This window comes from Paralichthys olivaceus, chromosome 13, assembly GCF_024713975.1.
Source record: "Paralichthys olivaceus isolate ysfri-2021 chromosome 13, ASM2471397v2, whole genome shotgun sequence".
NCBI classification, from domain to species: Eukaryota; Metazoa; Chordata; class Actinopteri; order Pleuronectiformes; family Paralichthyidae; genus Paralichthys; species Paralichthys olivaceus.
Window position 1 is genome coordinate 16,055,197 of NC_091105.1, and position 17,861 is coordinate 16,073,057.

The 17,861-nt window shown below is 40.7% G+C and overlaps 1 protein-coding gene across 9 annotated transcripts in view; it reads left to right on the forward strand.

Moving 5' to 3' along the window:
* Window positions 1–17,861, forward strand: part of triob (trio Rho guanine nucleotide exchange factor b) — a 109,454-nt gene that overhangs the window by 42,831 nt on the left and 48,762 nt on the right. For all 9 annotated transcript variants that reach the window (XR_011245794.1, XR_011245795.1, XM_069536575.1 and 6 more), the window contains exons 3-13: window positions 1,432–1,506; window positions 3,398–3,512; window positions 6,014–6,206; window positions 7,478–7,582; window positions 7,673–8,137; window positions 9,279–9,401; window positions 13,732–13,923; window positions 14,059–14,190; window positions 14,351–14,581; window positions 15,999–16,121; window positions 16,864–17,055. Coding sequence is in view for 7 of the 9 variants with exons in the window: in XM_069536575.1 (XP_069392676.1) it covers window positions 1,432–1,506; window positions 3,398–3,512; window positions 6,014–6,206; window positions 7,478–7,582; window positions 7,673–8,137; window positions 9,279–9,401; window positions 13,732–13,923; window positions 14,059–14,190; window positions 14,351–14,581; window positions 15,999–16,121; window positions 16,864–17,055 (1,946 nt within the window). In the remaining 2 variants the exon portion in view is untranslated. The remainder of the gene's footprint in view (window positions 1–1,431; window positions 1,507–3,397; window positions 3,513–6,013; window positions 6,207–7,477; window positions 7,583–7,672; window positions 8,138–9,278; window positions 9,402–13,731; window positions 13,924–14,058; window positions 14,191–14,350; window positions 14,582–15,998; window positions 16,122–16,863; window positions 17,056–17,861) is intronic.

A 17,861-nucleotide genomic window follows, 5' to 3' on the forward strand; every position in this document is an offset into this window, starting at 1 on the left:
GAGTGGTGAGACTGAATAAGGGTGACAGTCCATTTATCATTAGATTTTTACCATTTATCTTGTCCTTCCCTCATTCTGTCTACTTTTCTGTCTGTCTTCACTTTGTGTTCTGTCACATATCTTTTTTTTTTTTTCTCTCTTTTCACAAATATTCTTATTTGCAACCGATAATAGGTCATGATGCTCATGGTGACAGTTTTTCATTTAAAGGTTCAGTGTGTAGAATTTAGTGATATCTAGTGGTGAAGTTTCATGTTGCAGCTGAATCCCCCTCACCTCACCCTCCCCTTCCAAACATGACAGAGAACCTGTGGAAGCCTTAAGTTGTGAAAAAACTTAGTTTAGTTTGTCCAGTTTGGACTAATGTAAAAAACATGGTGGCCTCCGTAGAGAGGACCTGCTCCCAATTTATATATAAAGTACTTAGATATGAAGTGTGCCCATTATAGGGTAAAGAAAACAACAGTCAGTATAATTTAGATGAAACACACAAGTGAAAACATCACTAGGATTCATTTATATTCAGTTTCTGCCAATACACTGGACCTTTAACCATTTATCTCCTTTCCATTTAACTCTGAAAAATGTTATAAATTCAAAAGCAGACACTCACTTCTGAGGAATCACTGTCCTCTGTTGTGGCATAAGATTCATTTAAACTCATATTTGAGGGTGATTCACTACTCAGCAGTCTAGCCACAATCCAATCAGCTCATTTCTATTTGTAGGCACAGTGATTAAATGTTTATATTAAAACTGTCAGAGCAGCACAGAGCTTGTGTGAATTTCTTTCCTCTACAGTATTCATCCCGTCTTCTTCAGTGAAACATCCAATCACCAATAAGATCAACCCTATAGAATTTATGATGCCATATCGTGTGTGTGTGTGTGTGTGTGTGTGTGTGTGTGTGTGTGTGTGTGTGTGTGTGTGTTCGTGTTCTCAAGGGATATCTGATGACATCATCTGCTAACTGCATCTGCAGAGAGGCGGACTCTCACCAGTTCACTTGCAGCCTCATATATTCAGTGGTCAAAGCTGCGGTTGTTATGGCTAATGTGTTTTTTTTATTAACTGCTGCATTATAGTGTTCAGTTAAATATTGTACATTTATACAGAATTCACTATTTCTTATTTGTACTTTCCACTGCTTTGTTTTCCATTAGCCACGATTTGAATGACTTTTTTCTGAATAATAGAAATGTTTTATTCATCGTGTCAGCTTTTTGTCAATGCTCTTCGACCATTATATGTTTGATGAGCTTGATTAAAACACACAGTTTGCCAGGTCAGTTAAAAAAATATTCATTACAAGATTAGTATAAACATTTTTATGGTTTTACTACTGATCAACGAACTGTTTCTGTTTTGGTCTGAGGATTCATATTGCAAACCTCTTGCTTTGCTGACTTTTCTGTTTCTTTGTGTTTAAGGGTTTCATCGTAATGAGGATATGAAGGCCATTGATGTGCTTCCCATCCTCAAGGAGAAGATCGCCTTTCTCTCAGGTCAGATATAAACAATAACACCATATTTCCGTCATTTAAATTTCTCCTGCTTTATATGAACCTTTTTTTTCTTTTAGCAACATCATGTTATTTCCATTATGACAACTTTCCTCTTTTGTATTTAGTATTCATTTGTATATGTAGGAGCTCAGTGCTGTATGGTCATAGACTAAATATAAAAATGAATGACGAATCTCTTCTTCCTCCCACTAAATGAAGCTAAAATATTCCAGATATTCTGCCTTCTTCTTGCACACTTGTGGCTAAAGTCTGTGAAGTAGCGATTGGGAGATGACGCCGCAGTAACAACCTCCCCCCCAGTACACATGCTGGACCAATCGCGAGTCAGTCTCAGCTGCCAATCATGACGTTTCGCTGCATTTTCATTGCATCAAAAAACTAATAATTAAAACCAAACAGGAAAGAAATGAGCACTTGAACAAAGATCAGTGTGATAAAAACTACTTAAAATGACAGAACCCATCTTTGAGGAGGTGGCAGGATTTATGAGCTATACTGCAGTCAGCCACCAGGTGGTGATTGAAACACTTTGGCTTTACTTTTGGAAACATTCGCGTCATCCATGTTTATACACGTTCTACATGTGTTTTGACAGCAAGTTAAACTACTACTATTCCTACAACTATAAATGTCTCATTCATTCACTTGAATGTTACTTTATTTCATTACAAATATAAAATATTATATATGAAGTTTCTTCAGTTGTTCATACATGCACAGTAACACAGTTACGAGTTGTTTTTGCGCAAATTCATTCATAGATTTTAAAACTGAAAAACTATCACTACATTTTAACTCGGGTACCATTTTGTTGAACGCTACAATTTCCCTCATCGTAATTGCTACTTGTCAGGTTATTTATGTGCACTCGCTTATTTCTCTGTTCTGTTTCTGGCTCGTCGTGGCTCTGACCCGACCTTCACCTCATTACTGTTAACTGCACAGGCCTTGCCCTGATTGTAGGCCAGTCTGAGGAGAAGTGTTTTTTTTCTCCCTGGTCATTAATAGTCAGTGTTATTTGCTGCTGCAGTCTGACTGAAGGGCTATTACCAGCCTTGTCATTATGAGAGTAATTTGACCCCTGACTCTTCGATTTGACTCGGTACAGTCATAACTAACTGTGGACATATTCACAGATGGTCCCCCTACAAATTGGCTTCTGTCAACGCACAGCACTGCAGCACTCACCGCACCTTTTTGACTCTGTATTCTGTAGGTTGTGTATTCCTGTTTATTCTGTCTATTTATTTTGCATGGCATATAAGCTGAAAGTTCAACGTGGATTTCTCAAAATTCATGAATGTCTGTTCTTTGTGGCTGCTCAGGCCTTGGATTATACACACATGTTTGGAAAGTCACAGACAGTGCTAGAATTGGTAATGGTTGTCTATGGTGTTTATTTAGTCTCAAAATTAGCGAACCATTAGCAAGTGCTCGGTACAGTTTCCGTGAGCAAGCATTTATGCTCCGTGTGCACAACTGTGGTTCTGTTAGCACGATGCTGAGACGTGTGCAAACTCACCCTTCCCTTCGCAACCTTCGCAACTGCTCAACACCTTTTTGAGACTCTGGAGGTTGCTGATGCTCCCCTCCGTCGATTGATTACTCCCCAGCCAATCTCTGATCTTCCAACCTTCTTCATTTTTATGTAGCAATTAAAATTTTGTGGATCATTGCTGTCGTCAAGCTATGCATTTCTGCTTGCCGATACTGTACTTTGTGCTTGCAGAGTAGAAAAACTCCCTCGTGAATTTGGTTTTGTGCTTGGGCGGGTGTGGTTTTTTACATGCCCGACTTTTGAGACTAGATAAACACCATAGCTGTCTCAGTAGATGTTATGGAATTAATATTTTCTGATTTCACCCCAAAGGCGGCAGAGACAGACGTGGAGGTCCTGTTCTCACCTTTCCAGCACGGAGCAACCATGACAGAATACGACCCGAGGACCTGCGCAGGCTCATAGCCTACCTGGCTACTATTCCCAGGTAGGAAAAAAACACACACGCATGGTTTCAGCGGAGGATTCAACTGCAGAGACACACACACACCCAATCTTACGCACATATGTTGACTTGTAGACCTTATTCTTGATCTTGGGGTTAATTTGAAACAGAGCCCCTTGGCCTTGTATGCAGAGCCCCTCACACACATCTCTCTGTCTCTGTGTCATATTTCCCCACCTTGCTTGGATTTAAAACACTGAGGCATTACCTGAGGCTACACGGAGCTGGGATTGTTTTATTTAGGATTCTCTGTGAAGGTTCAACTCCCCATCCCCTTTTCATTTCCTCCTCGTTCTCTCAAGAAAGAAAAAGATAACACTCCTCTATGTAGGTTGCCAGTCAAACAGCTCCATCTCTCTGTTATTGATAATGTCTGGTTGGAGTGGGTCCATTAAACTTTCATGGAGATCCACACTTTAGTCTTAAAATCTGTTTTCCTCCTCTGTTTTGTTTCACCATTTCATTGCGTTGTTGTTTGGGCCAGAGACTCCTCCAGGAGGTACGCACCGCACTGTATTTAGCCACAGGATGTTTTTGCAGAGTTGTTACAGTCCTGTGCAGGCTGAAGTGTAGAAGCATCTTTCCTTCACATTTAACACTTCGCTCCAGGCTTTGGAGTCAGTTGTGATTTTGGTTCGGGCTGGAGGGAAACCTGCAGTCTTATATCCCACTGCTTCTGATCTCCCTTGTGCAACACCTTCTATTGCGTTGCAGGTGTAGTGCTTTAAAGTCGATTTTTTTCAGTTTGTCTTGAGGTGAGAGGTGGTGTAGGTCCCTTACTACAAGACATGGATTGAGGTGTAATCTGTCTCTGTGCATTTCAGTCAGGAAAAGTTAGTATTACGAAAATATTAAAGACTCTTTTATTTTCCCACATATTTTATAGATTTTGAAAGCTTTTCATTAGAGCAAAAGAATCCCAAAAAATGGTTTGTCAAGGACCCCAAGGATTATGATGTTTGGCTGTTAATTTTTATTATTATTATTATTCTTATATAATAAAACTAATCCTTTCCTATAACTTAAACCATCAGGTGTAAAAACACCAAAAGTAACAGTAGCTCTTTACATCTACATATTTAAGATCAAATAAAATCCTACATTGTCTCTTGTGTGAACAGATACCGTCTTCACTCATATTTGTGTTTTGTGTTATTGATTTAAACAGGACTGAATGATAAAACATTAACAATAATTATTTATTTTTCATCAATAGCAATGTAACACAGTGAGGAGGTATAACAGGTTATTGAACTAACTCAGATTTATTATTTATGTTTTTAAGTGTTTTTCATTCTCTGCTCGTAAAGAAGAGTTTAAAACCAAAACTTTCAGTCAGGGACAAAAATCAGTCTTTAAACTTGAAAGAATAGTAATTTGACATTAAACGATATATCAAGATTTTTATCTGGAAAACATTTTTGGATATATCTCTCAGCTGTTTGTTAGAAACGTACTCTTTGGCCATCTGCTTTTTGTCAAGTGCTTTTGGCCCCGCACCAGTAGAATGTATTAAAACCATGTCGTTTTTCATATTCTTCTCAAACGGGTAGCTTGCTGTGAATCTGGAAACACTGGTTGTAGCTCCTGTGAAAAACTCTTCCATGCCTCCCAGAGTCTGGGCTCTTCAGTAACTCCGTGAAGAGGTACAAGTAAGGAGGGCCTGCAGGAGGTGACCAGCCATACAGTGTGAGGCAGAGAGGGCACAAAGTGTCTCTAGCTCAGGAGGAGGTCAGCCTCTTTCCCTTGTCGAAATATTTCCCTCTTTCTCCTCTTTCTGTCACATCTCTCCCTCCTCCCCCCTCTCTCCCTCTCTCTCCCTCTCTCTCTCCCTCTCTCTCTCTCTCTCTCTCTCCCTCTCCCTCTCCCTCTCTCTTGCCTGCTCTGTTTTTCTATACGCATTTGGCTGCCGATGTGTTTTCAGAGTGAGGTCAGAGTGAGTTAGAGCAGCGGGACCAGCGTCTGTTTCTGTGTCCTCGCTCAGACACGTTGAGATTAAAGCCTTTAACACTGAGAAACAACCTTTTATGGACTTTTACAGCAGCAGGTCTCCTGGTAAGCAGCAGTGGAAATTTCAACGCTTGAACGTTTTATTTTTTTCCCCCTCCTTCCTAGATGCTCTGGAGATTTACTCATGATTTCTGACTTCCACCTTCTTTTTCATTTTCGCATCTTCACAGTTAAAATAAGCGCTTTACAAAATTAATTATTTTACAGTGAGTCTTTTTTGCTGTGCAGATTTATAGTGTCCATATTCCTGTTGCATGGGCAGTGATGATGATGATGTAACTCGATGGATTGACATTGATTCTTTTTGCTCATTCAGTGTCAAATCAATCACATGATGGAGTTTGTCCTGTACGTTGTTACAGTATAAACTCTGATGGTTTCACGTCAGCATTCATTCAAAAGTTAAATATCCTGCCTGTGTGTTCATTTGCTCTCTCTCCTGAAACCTGACCTCTTTATTTGTGTTTCTGCAGCGAGGAGGTGGCCCGACATGGCTTCACAGTTATCGTGGACATGCGTGGTTCTAAGTGGGACAGCATCAAGCCCTTGCTGAAGATCCTGCAGGAGTCTTTCCCTTCTTGCATCCACGTCGCCCTCATCATCAAGCCAGACAACTTTTGGCAGAAGCAGAGGACCAACTTTGGCAGCTCCAAGTTTGAATTTGAGGTGCGTGATGTTTTACATATTTCTAATACATTTCATTTTAACATTTTTACTTTGAGTTTTGTTGTCATTGTTGTTGCACATGAACCATTGTCCCCACTTTTAATTTTTATAATGATTTCAACGTTTTCTACACAAGATTGAGATAGTGTTAGTGCTCACTGCGTCAGTGTGTTAAAAGATTAACATTTTGTCGTAGCTATTACAGTTAGTTAGTTTAACATCCCCACGGGTCTTATTTTATCAGGTCTAATAGGACTGCTGCTCTGTGACAGTGGCACTATTCTGTCCCGTGTGGGCATGTGGTGCTGGTATATTTAGGCCTGACCCAGTTACTATGGAAACAGGATATATGGGACATGGTGGAAGTATTCCATCTTAGAGAGTTGGGTTTGGACAAGACATTTTTTATTTTATTTTTTTAAACATGTATGTGTGTGATTATTACCAAAAGTTCAGTGGTTTGAGTCTCTTTGACATCACCTACTCAGAGCACTCAGAAGAAATCCAGCCCCAAATCTGACTCTTTATTTTGCACTGTCATGCCACTGTTTTTTCTAACCTGACGCCAGATGGTTTGTCACAAGAGCCACCTGAGAGGGCTTTGTTGGATGCTGTTTGGAAATGAGCAGGCGATATCAAAACAGTTCTTGGCAGGGGAATGGATGGACCATCTGTCTGTCACTGTCCGTCATAGTGGTTGGAGGTAATCGGGGCAAAAGCGAAAACATCGTGGTCTAATTAAAAAAGAACTCTCCAGTTCTTGTGCACTGATATCGCCATGAGCTGTCCTCGTTGTTTACGTAAAGTCACTTCTAGCTGTCATCACTTAGGACACAAATAGTTCCTCCTTTACCTGACATGGATTGGTCTGAACGACAGCCAGGCGAAATGGATTCTCGCTTGTGAGGAGGTTGTTTTCAGTCCAGGGAACCTCAACAGTTTCTGTTTTTATAATCCTCAGAACTTTATATCTTTGTGTTTCCTTCTTATTAATGAAAACATGAACGCTGCGTAAAATGTCTGGAATGTTTGTTCTGGTCATACCACCTATCTAAACGGTTGATATACGAGGCCTCTGGTTCTACACATTGTTTTTATAATCTAGGGTTAATGGTGGGAAATATTTTGGCCTGTTAGCACTTGATTAGTTTGAAATATGTTGATGGTGACTGTCTATTACCCTGCTTTTATTTTTTCCTTTCCTATCAATCCCTTTTTCATTTCCTTTACCCTCCGACTTCATTCGTCCCACACACACACCTCCACAACAGACGGTGATGGTCTCCTTAGAGGGTTTATCCAAGATTGTGGACCCATCCCAGCTGACAGCTGACTTCGAGGGCAGCTTAGACTACAACCATGACGACTGGATCGAGGTTTAGATACTTTCTTTTTTGTGTTCATGTTTTTTAGAAGTTTTTTGACTTTTTTTCTTGGCTATGTCTAATACTTAACTGTCATTTCAGGTGCGGCTGTCATTTGAGACTTTTGCCAGTGATGCCACGCGTGCTCTGGCGCGCCTGGAAGAGCTCCAGGACACCCTGTCACAGCGCGATCTCCCCCGGGACCTGGAGGGAGCGCGGAGGCTCATGGAAGAACACTCCGCGCTGAAAAAAAGGGCCACTAAGGCGTCTGTAGAGGAGCTGGACACGCAGGGACGACGGCTGCTCCAAAGGCTACAGTTGCAAACTGCGGGAGGTGGTAGTGGCAGTGAAAGCGGGTATGGTAACCGGGCTGTTGGAGCCAGCGGAGACCCCAACGACCATCACCATGGTTTCCACGCAGACGCACACAACCTGGTGGCTAAAGTGACGGGTTTGTTAGATAAGTTGCACGGGACACGGCAGAATCTGCAGCAGCTGTGGCACATGAGGAAGCTGAAGCTGGACCAGTGTTTCCAACTGAGACTGTTTGAACAGGACGCTGAGAAGGTCAGAGTGCTATTCTTCTCTACTCTACTCTACTCTTCTCTACTCTACTCTATTCTACTCTTCTCTACTCTACTCTACTCTTCTCTACTCTACTCTACTCTATTCTACTCTTCTCTACTCTACTCTATTCTACTCTTCTCTACTCTACTCTATTACATTCTTCTCTACTCTATTCTACTCTGTTCTATTCTTCTCTACTCTACTCTACTCTATTCTTCTCTACTCTGTTCTATTCCATTATTTTATATTCTATTCTACTCTACTCGACCCTTATCTATTGTACTCTACTCTATCCTACTCTACTCTATTCTGTTCTATCCTATTCTAATCTATTCCATTCTATTTCAATTTCAACATGATGATAATTAACTGATGAGAACAAGATGAAATTCGTTCCCTGCTGCCTCTTTACTCTTTTGCCCCTCTGTGCCTCTATGTTAAAATATGCCAATGCTGCATTTCACTTCTTGATGCATGCAAATATTTTCAGGTCATCCAGGGGCTAATCGAGATGCATGAGCGTGCATACATGCCAGTCTTAGCTGGGTATTAGAAAACAATACAATAACTCAGTGTAAGTCTTCGGATCAACTTTCATCCCAATGTAGGCCAGATTAGCAAAACTGTGTGTATAATGGTAAAGGTTTAACAGATGGTGGACTGAACCTGCTGGTCGTTGTTGACAGAATGTCATATATCCTAATAATATAAATTCTTAAATGCTTTTTCTGTGATATAAGATTGAGTCATGTGTGTTTTTGTGAAAGCTCTATGTTATATCTTGATCAATTATTATTTGAGCTGCGTGTGTGTGAGCATGTGAAACAGAATAAGTAAATGAGCGAGTGTGTGCCTGTGCATTGTCAGTGTTTCAGGAGAGTGTGACTGGGAAATGTAGCAAGCAGTATGAACTGTGCAGTGCTGGAGACAAATGCAGAGGGCTGCCATGTTTTCAGAGCTGAAATTAAAGGCAGCTTTTCCATACACCACACATGTAGAGAGTGAAGCATGACACACACACACAGATCTTATTCATTTATTCCTGCTGATTGCAGACAAGCTCGATCACAACTTGTCTGCGGAAGTCGGTGCAGTGATCATTGATGAACAGCGTTTCCTTCCTCTTTTGTCCCACGTGCAGATGTTCGACTGGATAATGCACAACAAGGGGCTTTTCCTCACCAGTTACACAGAGATTGGAGGAAACCACCAGCACGCCGTCGAGCTGCAGACCCAGCACAACCATTTCGCTATGAACTGCATGGTAAGACTCCGCCTTTGTCTTTGTCATTGTCATGCACACACACACAGACGATGTAATCACAAACTATCATCATTACTGTCAGTCACACCAGTCTCACACCACTGTACAACCACCACACACACACACACACACACACACACCATCCTGTCCTTTGGGCTTTGACTTGCTGCTGAACGATATTTCCGCTGTCTCGCTCATATTATTTAGCTCTGCCCCACTATGTTATATCATGTCATAGTGCTATTCACATAATTTACCCATACTGCCTCGATACCCCTCCCATGGCTGTTTGCTGCCCTCTGCTGCTCTGCTCCACACCCCTTCCTGCCCTCCCATCCCATACCTATGCCTGTTGGTGTCTATTACAGACATTACACTGAGATTATTCCCCTTATTTTTATACACAGCATGTGATCGCTGTGCTTGACAATGCTAGTCATTCTAACTCGCTGCTAGCCAACATGTAAGCCCACTGAGAGTGTGCAGCACTTTTGAAAACCCTAATTTAGTGGTCCAAGTGTCTCAAAGAGAGGATGGAGAGAGGCCCATTTTACCTGTCTGCACGGCAATGGATATAAATGGATGTAATAAGAAGGAAAACAAAAAACTTGCCAAACTTGTTCAGCCCATTACTTCTGATTTGGACAAAACACCTCTCACTGTAATTATTGTAAAGTGTAGCCAAGGGAGAGCAGGGCTTCTGGCCCACATCCTCCACTCATACGCCTTTTCCACAAGATTAGCTCTGATTCTTTAACAGGTTCCAAGATTCTTAGGATCTTGTTGTGCCCAGTGAACCAGCCCATGTTTTCATTGCTGTAATCAAGGATGCATCATTAATAGAGGGCGTTTCACATTACACAATGAAAGTAAAGGCTGGTACTAACTGCTAAGGAATGTACAGTATGACTCGTGCACTGTTGTCACAGTTATTTTGTGGTTCCTGATGAAAATCAACCTTTTTGGGTTCTTAATCAATTTATTTTTGCTGTTAATGCTCCAAACCCAGAACTGAACCCATTCCATGTTGGTGGATAAGGGGGTACCAGAGTTTCACAGTTGGCAGGGAGCAGTGTCAATATAAGGGTCCAGGGTCAGCATCAGTGACCACCCAAAGGCAATTGTGTCAACACTGCTGGGTTGAGATGAACCAATAACCCCTGAAACAACAACAGTAGAAAGGACAGATGGAACTAAATTATAGTCACATACTGTATTTTCACAGTACACACACACACACACACAAACAACAGCCGGGTAACCACCGCCCCCTCCACCCATTCTTCCACAGGAAACTGCATTTCCCCTTCCTGTTGCCTCAATGGGAATACAAAAGTGTGTGTGTGTGTGTGTGTGTAGAGGTGTTGGCTGTGTCCTTTTGTTTGTCGCGACTTCAACATTGCTTTTGCAGTATTTTTATCAGGGTATTTGTGAGGGTAGGATTAAACCGAATGCTAAGATGCCATGTATCTATCATCAGCATCTATAGTGTTGCTACAGGTTCCTCCATTGTTGAATTGTGCCTCTGTTGTTGAGCGGCTGAGTTTAATGTATGAATAAAACACCTGAATGACATCAGTGATGCAGAAGGGACTTCAAGAGACCGATTTTTATTTTTTTATTTTTTAAGGGGAGCATTGAACAGAAGAGTCAGCCAAGTCCGACCTCCGCCATTACTCTTTTACATATATATATATATATATATATATATATATGTATAAATATATATGAGAATAAATCACCCAAGTATTGTATTTTTGTAAGTAAAGTAGTAGGACTATAGAGTTAAATTCCTTGCAGTGATGCCTGGTACAAAGAATTATGTGCTGTAATGGCTTCAGTCGCTGGCATTTGTCGTGATACCACATTGATTTATACAACATTACACTCTGTATACGGTTACATATATAAAACCTACAAAAGCAATCATGAAACTTTAATGATCCTTGTGGGTAAACTCTGTAATTTCAGTAGCAAAAAGTATTAGATCACAAAAAGACTAAATATGTTGATGATGTGGAAAACACTGGAGCAGCCCTGAAGGCCCATGTTACTTTAACTTGAGTTTATATGTAGAATGTACAGAAAAGTCCAGGTGAACAGTGGAGAATCAGGGGTTGTGAAATCTATCTATGAGATAACATGCCCACATGCACGCACACATTTGTTTTGCCTAAAATGCAAATTTACTTTATGTATTTAAACTACATTGTTTTAATTTATTATTTTAATTTATTATTTTGCAAGTTTAATATAAAGGGTCAGATTTAAGGAAAACATTTGAAGCATGATGAGTTGATGTGAATAATTCAAATCACTATCAAGGATTTGATTAAATAAAGTTACACTTACACATAAACTTTATATCAAATATATGTATAATCTATACAGAATCTATATGTAAATGAAGTTAGCATTCCTGGCCCTAAAATAGACAGTACATAAAAAGTGAGGTCTACAGATTTTTAATTTGAAGTATTCTGCACATCATGAAGTCTAACTGTTATCATTTGAGATTTTGAGGTCCCTGTAGGACATAGAATTTATACTTAACTTAAGATGGACCTCAGTCACATCCTGTGTCTCTACATTGCTATTTTACAGGACAGGAAGCACGTTGAGCTCCGCTGTGGTGAACATTTGTTCGTCTTGTATTGTTGCAAACTCACAATGAGTGGCAGTGTGTGTGTGCTCATGGATGTGTTTGTTCCTTCTTAAAATCACCAGAGTTTCCTGTGGTATTATTCCACATAAAACCTACAGTATCGTCAGGATATTTTCTCTAGCGGTATTTAATTTGTGCCTTTATAGAGTTTATAATAGGATTACAGTCGTTCCACTGTGCACTGCTGCTCTTTTGTGTATCACAACTTACCTACTGCTGTGTATCTGAGAGCAGTCGGACTCCCCTGGTTTCACATGTGACCCGTACTTCTTAGCGCATCACTGTCTCTATTATCATCGAGCCAACGGCACTCTTAATCCGGTGCTTTTGACGACCCAGTGTCAAGACTTTCCTGGATGTTGGACAGGTCTCTGCTTGACAAAAAGCCAAAGTACAGCTATTCAGAAACCACTTCAAAACCCCAATATCCGAAACCGATACCGTCTTCAGTGATCTCAGAGCCTCGCATCGCTCAGTACAGCTTTGATGAGAGGTCATAATTCGTGTTGGTGGATCCTGCCTCTGTCTGTGGACTGTAGCTGGTGTTTGGTTCATCTTTCCTCCCCGTTGTAATTGAAACAAGCAGACTAAGAGCCATAATAGGCTCCAGGAGCAGTAATTGAATAGAATAATAACAGGCTGTTAACACAGTTGTTAATTAGCATTTGCTGATCCGTGCCTATCTACGCAAAACAGCTTGGAGCCCATATATTAAAAAAGAAAGATTGAAGAGGCAAATGGGTTTCTTTTCATCTGTCACACTGGGGTATATGCCTCCCCAGTGAATGACTTTGTAATGTGTGTGTGTGTGTGGGTGTGGGGTGGGGGGGGCAGGTTCATGTTTTAACCTTCAGTCTTACATTACTTACTGTGCACATAAATATAATTGTAGTCAATATATTACATTAAGAAACATGAATTGCTTTTCAAAAATAAGGCCAATTGTGTCTGTTTATGGAAATAGTTTCATGTATAGCTTCATGCATAATGGCACTGAAAAATGAAACTACAGAACACGTGGCTGGGCAGCCTGTTCACTTACCCATCTATTAACAATACGCAGGACTTTGATTGTAGCAACTTTATGGTGATTCTTTTCTATCTTAATTCGAGAGCCCGTTCTAGATTTCCTTCACTCCATATTCAGCTCCTCTCCGCGCTGCTACTGTGTGCACGTGGATAGGGCGGAACAATTTAGGGACCACATTACACCTGGCTTTCTATTGGTTAGGGGAATTTTAAAAGACTTGTTGCACACAAAAAAAATCTAAGCAGAGAAGAAAAAAATCCAAGAACAGAGATGAAATCTGAGAGCAGACGTTTTTTACTTGCACAGAAGCAGAACTGACTCTGGAAATCCATCGAAGCAACAACGTATCCGAGTACAAGCCGAGCAAATCTAAGCACATGCAGAGGCTTTTTGAGTGCGAGTGCAGGTTTTTGAGTGAAAGCATTTCAAAATCTGGATTTGAGTCCTGGTTTCAAACTGAAAGAACTGACTCTTGAATAAAGACAGCTAAGAAAATAAATAAATCTTTCTCACTCTGCCATTCACTTTGTCTGTCAAGAACATGTGAAGAGCAAAGAAACACATGAAGGATTATGTAATGAATGTAAATTTAAAAAACTTGACATCTGGCTTCTCTGTCCCTCCCCCCAACACAGAATGTGTATGTGAACATCAATCGGATCATGTCAGTGGGGAACCGGCTCCTGGAGTCAGGCCACTACGCCTCGCAGCAGATCCAGCAGATCTCAGGCCAGCTGGAGCAGGAGTGGAAAGCCTTCGCCGCAGCGCTGGATGAACGCAGCACCCTGCTAGAGATGTCCGCCAGCTTCCACCAGAAAGCAGACCAGGTAGGACGCAGCTCTGATAATGTCACCTCGACACATTCATGCATTGGGACAGAACACAGTGTTACTGTTAACATGTATATAATTATTTGGATGGATATACAAATAAATCCGTGCTCTTGTGTGTTCTCTCATCAGTACATGAGTAAAGTGGAGCCATGGTGTAAAGCGTGTGGTGAAGGAGAGCTGCCGTCTGAGCTCCAGGATCTGGAAGACACAATCCACCATCACCAAGGATTATACGAGCACATTACGACTGCATACTCTGAGGTCAGCGCGGGCGCACACACGCACACACACACACGCACACACGCAAAACTCTTAAAATTTCAAGACATACTTATGTCCAACTTAAATTCTGAGGACCTGAGACATATCATTTTCAATTGAGATCCTGCAATGTATAAATCAACAAATCAAACTTTCACAGGTAAGCCAGGACGGCAAGTCTCTACTCGACAAACTGCAACGACCCCTGACCCCTGGAAGTGCTGACTCATTAATGACGTCAGCTAACTACTCCAAGGCCGTCCACCATGTCCTGGACATCATCCACGAAGTGCTGCATCACCAGAGGCAGCTGGAAAACATCTGGCAGCATCGCAAAGTTCGCCTGCACCAGCGCCTCCAGCTGTGTGTCTTTCAGCAGGATGTGCAGCAAGTAAGCAACTCAGGCAAACATACAAACAAAGCAAAGTCCAAACTCTGACCTGCACATGTGTGAACGTCAGCAGGTTTTTTTGTACAAATGGGATGAAACACACACACACACACACACACACACACAAAATATTACATAGTGCGTTCATGTATTTCTATCTATCTTGCCAAACGTTTTTTTAGTTAATTTACTTTTTGCAAAGCTCCTCATTTTGAGCTCTTAAAACTATAAAACGCTAGTACCTTCCAGTTGTTGCTTTATGAAAGTCTGGTATTGTCATAGAAAGAAATGTTTAGAAGCGGCAGTACACAGGTATACTGTATCCAGATTTAATAGTAATATCAGAAACTGTTTTATTATGCAAACAATGGACTAAGTGGCAAGCAACACATAGATATATATACTTAAAAATGTTCTGAAATATGACACCACACAAAAAATTAAAAAAGGTAAATGTTGTTCCTAATATGTGACATATACTAGGCTTATTATCATGTAGTATAAAGTAAATAAAAAGAAATCAACAAAATAAATCTCATTGCCATCTATTGTAAGGAAAATAATGGAATTTTTATGTTTTTTAATAGACAAAAATGTGGAATTAAATAAAAGAATGGCATTAAAATAGGAGTTAAGGAGATAATAAAGATATAATATATCAGCTCCAGCTTCTACACAAGCTTGTATCACTTCCTCCTGAGTTGTCAGAGCGAGTATCTCTGTTTCTGTGTGACTGTCAGCGCTCTTAGATCAACACTACTGAGGTGCTGTATACTGTCGTCTCTGCGTTTCCACCCTTTGGGCATGAACTCTCTTCCGCCTCTCTGCCCCCTCTCTCTCTCTCACTCTCTCTCTCTCTTTCTTGCCGCATCTCTTTGCTCCTTTCCCCTCTTCCATCCGCTTTTTCATCACCCTTTTCTCTTGATAGTGGTTTCCATGGTGATGCAATCTACTGTCACATTTGGTGTCGCAGGCATTGTGCACATGCTCATATGTGTTTGTCCCATCAAAATAACTCCCTCTGAGACCTTGAGAACATGATGAAAAAACCCATTCATTACCGCACACAGAAACAGATGGAACCATCTGTTTAATAGATAATAAGGAAATTTCGTACAAAGATTGATAGCTAATCTCATCCGCAGCGGAAGTGTTGACACTTTGCGCTGCTCTGAATTTTCTGTTTAGCAAAAATAAATTGTCTATATTTGTGACTGCAGATGATTAAAAGGAGTAAAGAAAAGGGGGGAGTGGAGAGAGAGATGTCATCTATAGATGAGTGTAACCCTAATGTGTTTAGAATTCAGCCATTTCAGTCAACGGCACCCCCTACTGCTTGAAAATCTGTACTGCATCCTCAATGTATAAGATTATCATTTGAATATAATATAAATTACTTGCGTGTGTGTCTTCCAAGGTGCTGGACTGGATAGAAAACCATGGCGAGGCCTTCCTCAGTAAACACACAGGTGTCGGGAAGTCTCTGCACAGAGCCAGAGCTCTGCAGAAGAGACACGAGGACTTTGAAGAGGTCGCACAGGTGAGTTAACAAATAATGCATCTGAGAGTGAGAGCATCAAATCAATGAAAGAACATGCAAGTCTGAATATAGCATAGTTTAGAGGACAGTGATCAAATCAAATGTTCCACGTCTGTACTGTCCTGTTCAGTACAGCTCTTAAAGACAACTCTTCATCAAAATGTCTAAAACAGCGAGACCTATGTTGAATATTTTATTGACTTTTGTATGTTTACATTATTCAAAATGTTTCCAACAAAGTTCAAATCTAGGGAAATCAACAATTTTATTCAAGATAACAAGAGTTTTTTTTTGTGTCATATCCTCTGTCCCTGTGTCTTTGTCTGTCTCTGCTGTAACTTCCAGGGCAAACAACACACGTTGCAGGAAACACACGCTACCAGACAGTTAGCTTTTTAGCCAGCAGGTTGTTTTTTCCTTCCATTGTGTGTACTGGTCACTCATAATGATTATTCATTGCCTTTTACTGTGTAAGGTGACTAAAACTTTCACACATTACCTCATCCGGGAACATAATTTGCGCCTGAGTTATATTTTCATTGGCAATGGTGGAGAAAAACAGAAACTCCCATGATCTTACCCTGCTTTACTCTACTTTCAAAGACTAAAGAGCAATTAGCTGTGGCAAAATGTATGAGATGGTGCGTCCATCCAAAAGGTTGTAGGGGGCTTGAGCCAATCCCAGCTGACACTAGGTACACCCTGGACTACATTTTAAATAAATGTCATTTGAATGTTACAGAATACCTACACCAATGCTGACAAGTTGCTGGAGGCAGCAGAGCAGCTCGCTCAGACTGGAGAGTGTGACCCAGAGGAAATTTACCAGGCTGCCCATCAGCTAGAAGATCGCATCCAGGACTTTGTGCGACGCGTCGAGCAGCGAAAAGTCCTGCTGGACATGTCTGTTGCCTTCCACACACACGTCAAAGAGGTGTGTGTCTCCTTTCCTCTCCTCTTCTCCTCCTCTCCTCTCCTCCTCTCCTCTCTTATTAGCTCCACTTACCTTGTCAAAGCTAAATCTCTATGCTACTAATTCTATGTAAGGAGCCAAATGTGTCCACAAATGAGTTCAATAAGGACATGTCAGAATACGTGTTATCATATTTTTATAGTTCTACTTAAAGTTTAAATGCCATGAAACTTATTTTTAATCTAGTTATTTAAACTTTGCCACAATCACAGATACTGTGTGTATTGAATTATTAATGTAGTTAACTTCTTGCAGACAAGAAGAATTCAGCTTCTTCATCACACATTTAAAGAGCTGTGATTAAAAGTACTGCACCAAAATATCTGCACCAAAATTAGTATTTGCTTTCTAGGTCACTGTCTTCATCGTGACGGAAATTTTTTGCCATGTGTTATGTGTGTGTGTGTATAAATGTGCAGAGTTGCTCTTAACGCTTCTATTCCTGCCAAAGTCATTACGTTCTCCCTGTGCAAACATCTGTGCTTCCTTCTGCAGTGCACAATTAAAGGCAATCTGCCTCCTCCACCACTGTAATAACAACTATCACACTTTTCCTTAATATTATTTTACCCTATTGCTTAAAAAAAACAAATGCAAACTGCACAGGACAGCATAGGAAAAGAACCAACAATGTACTGAAATGTGGTATTAACTGCTCCACTCAGTCTAAATGAATCTCTACACACTGAAACAGCACTGAGCTCTGCAGTTGTTAATACTACATCCTGTTTACATAAACTCAGACTTTGTCATAGACTCATGTTGTT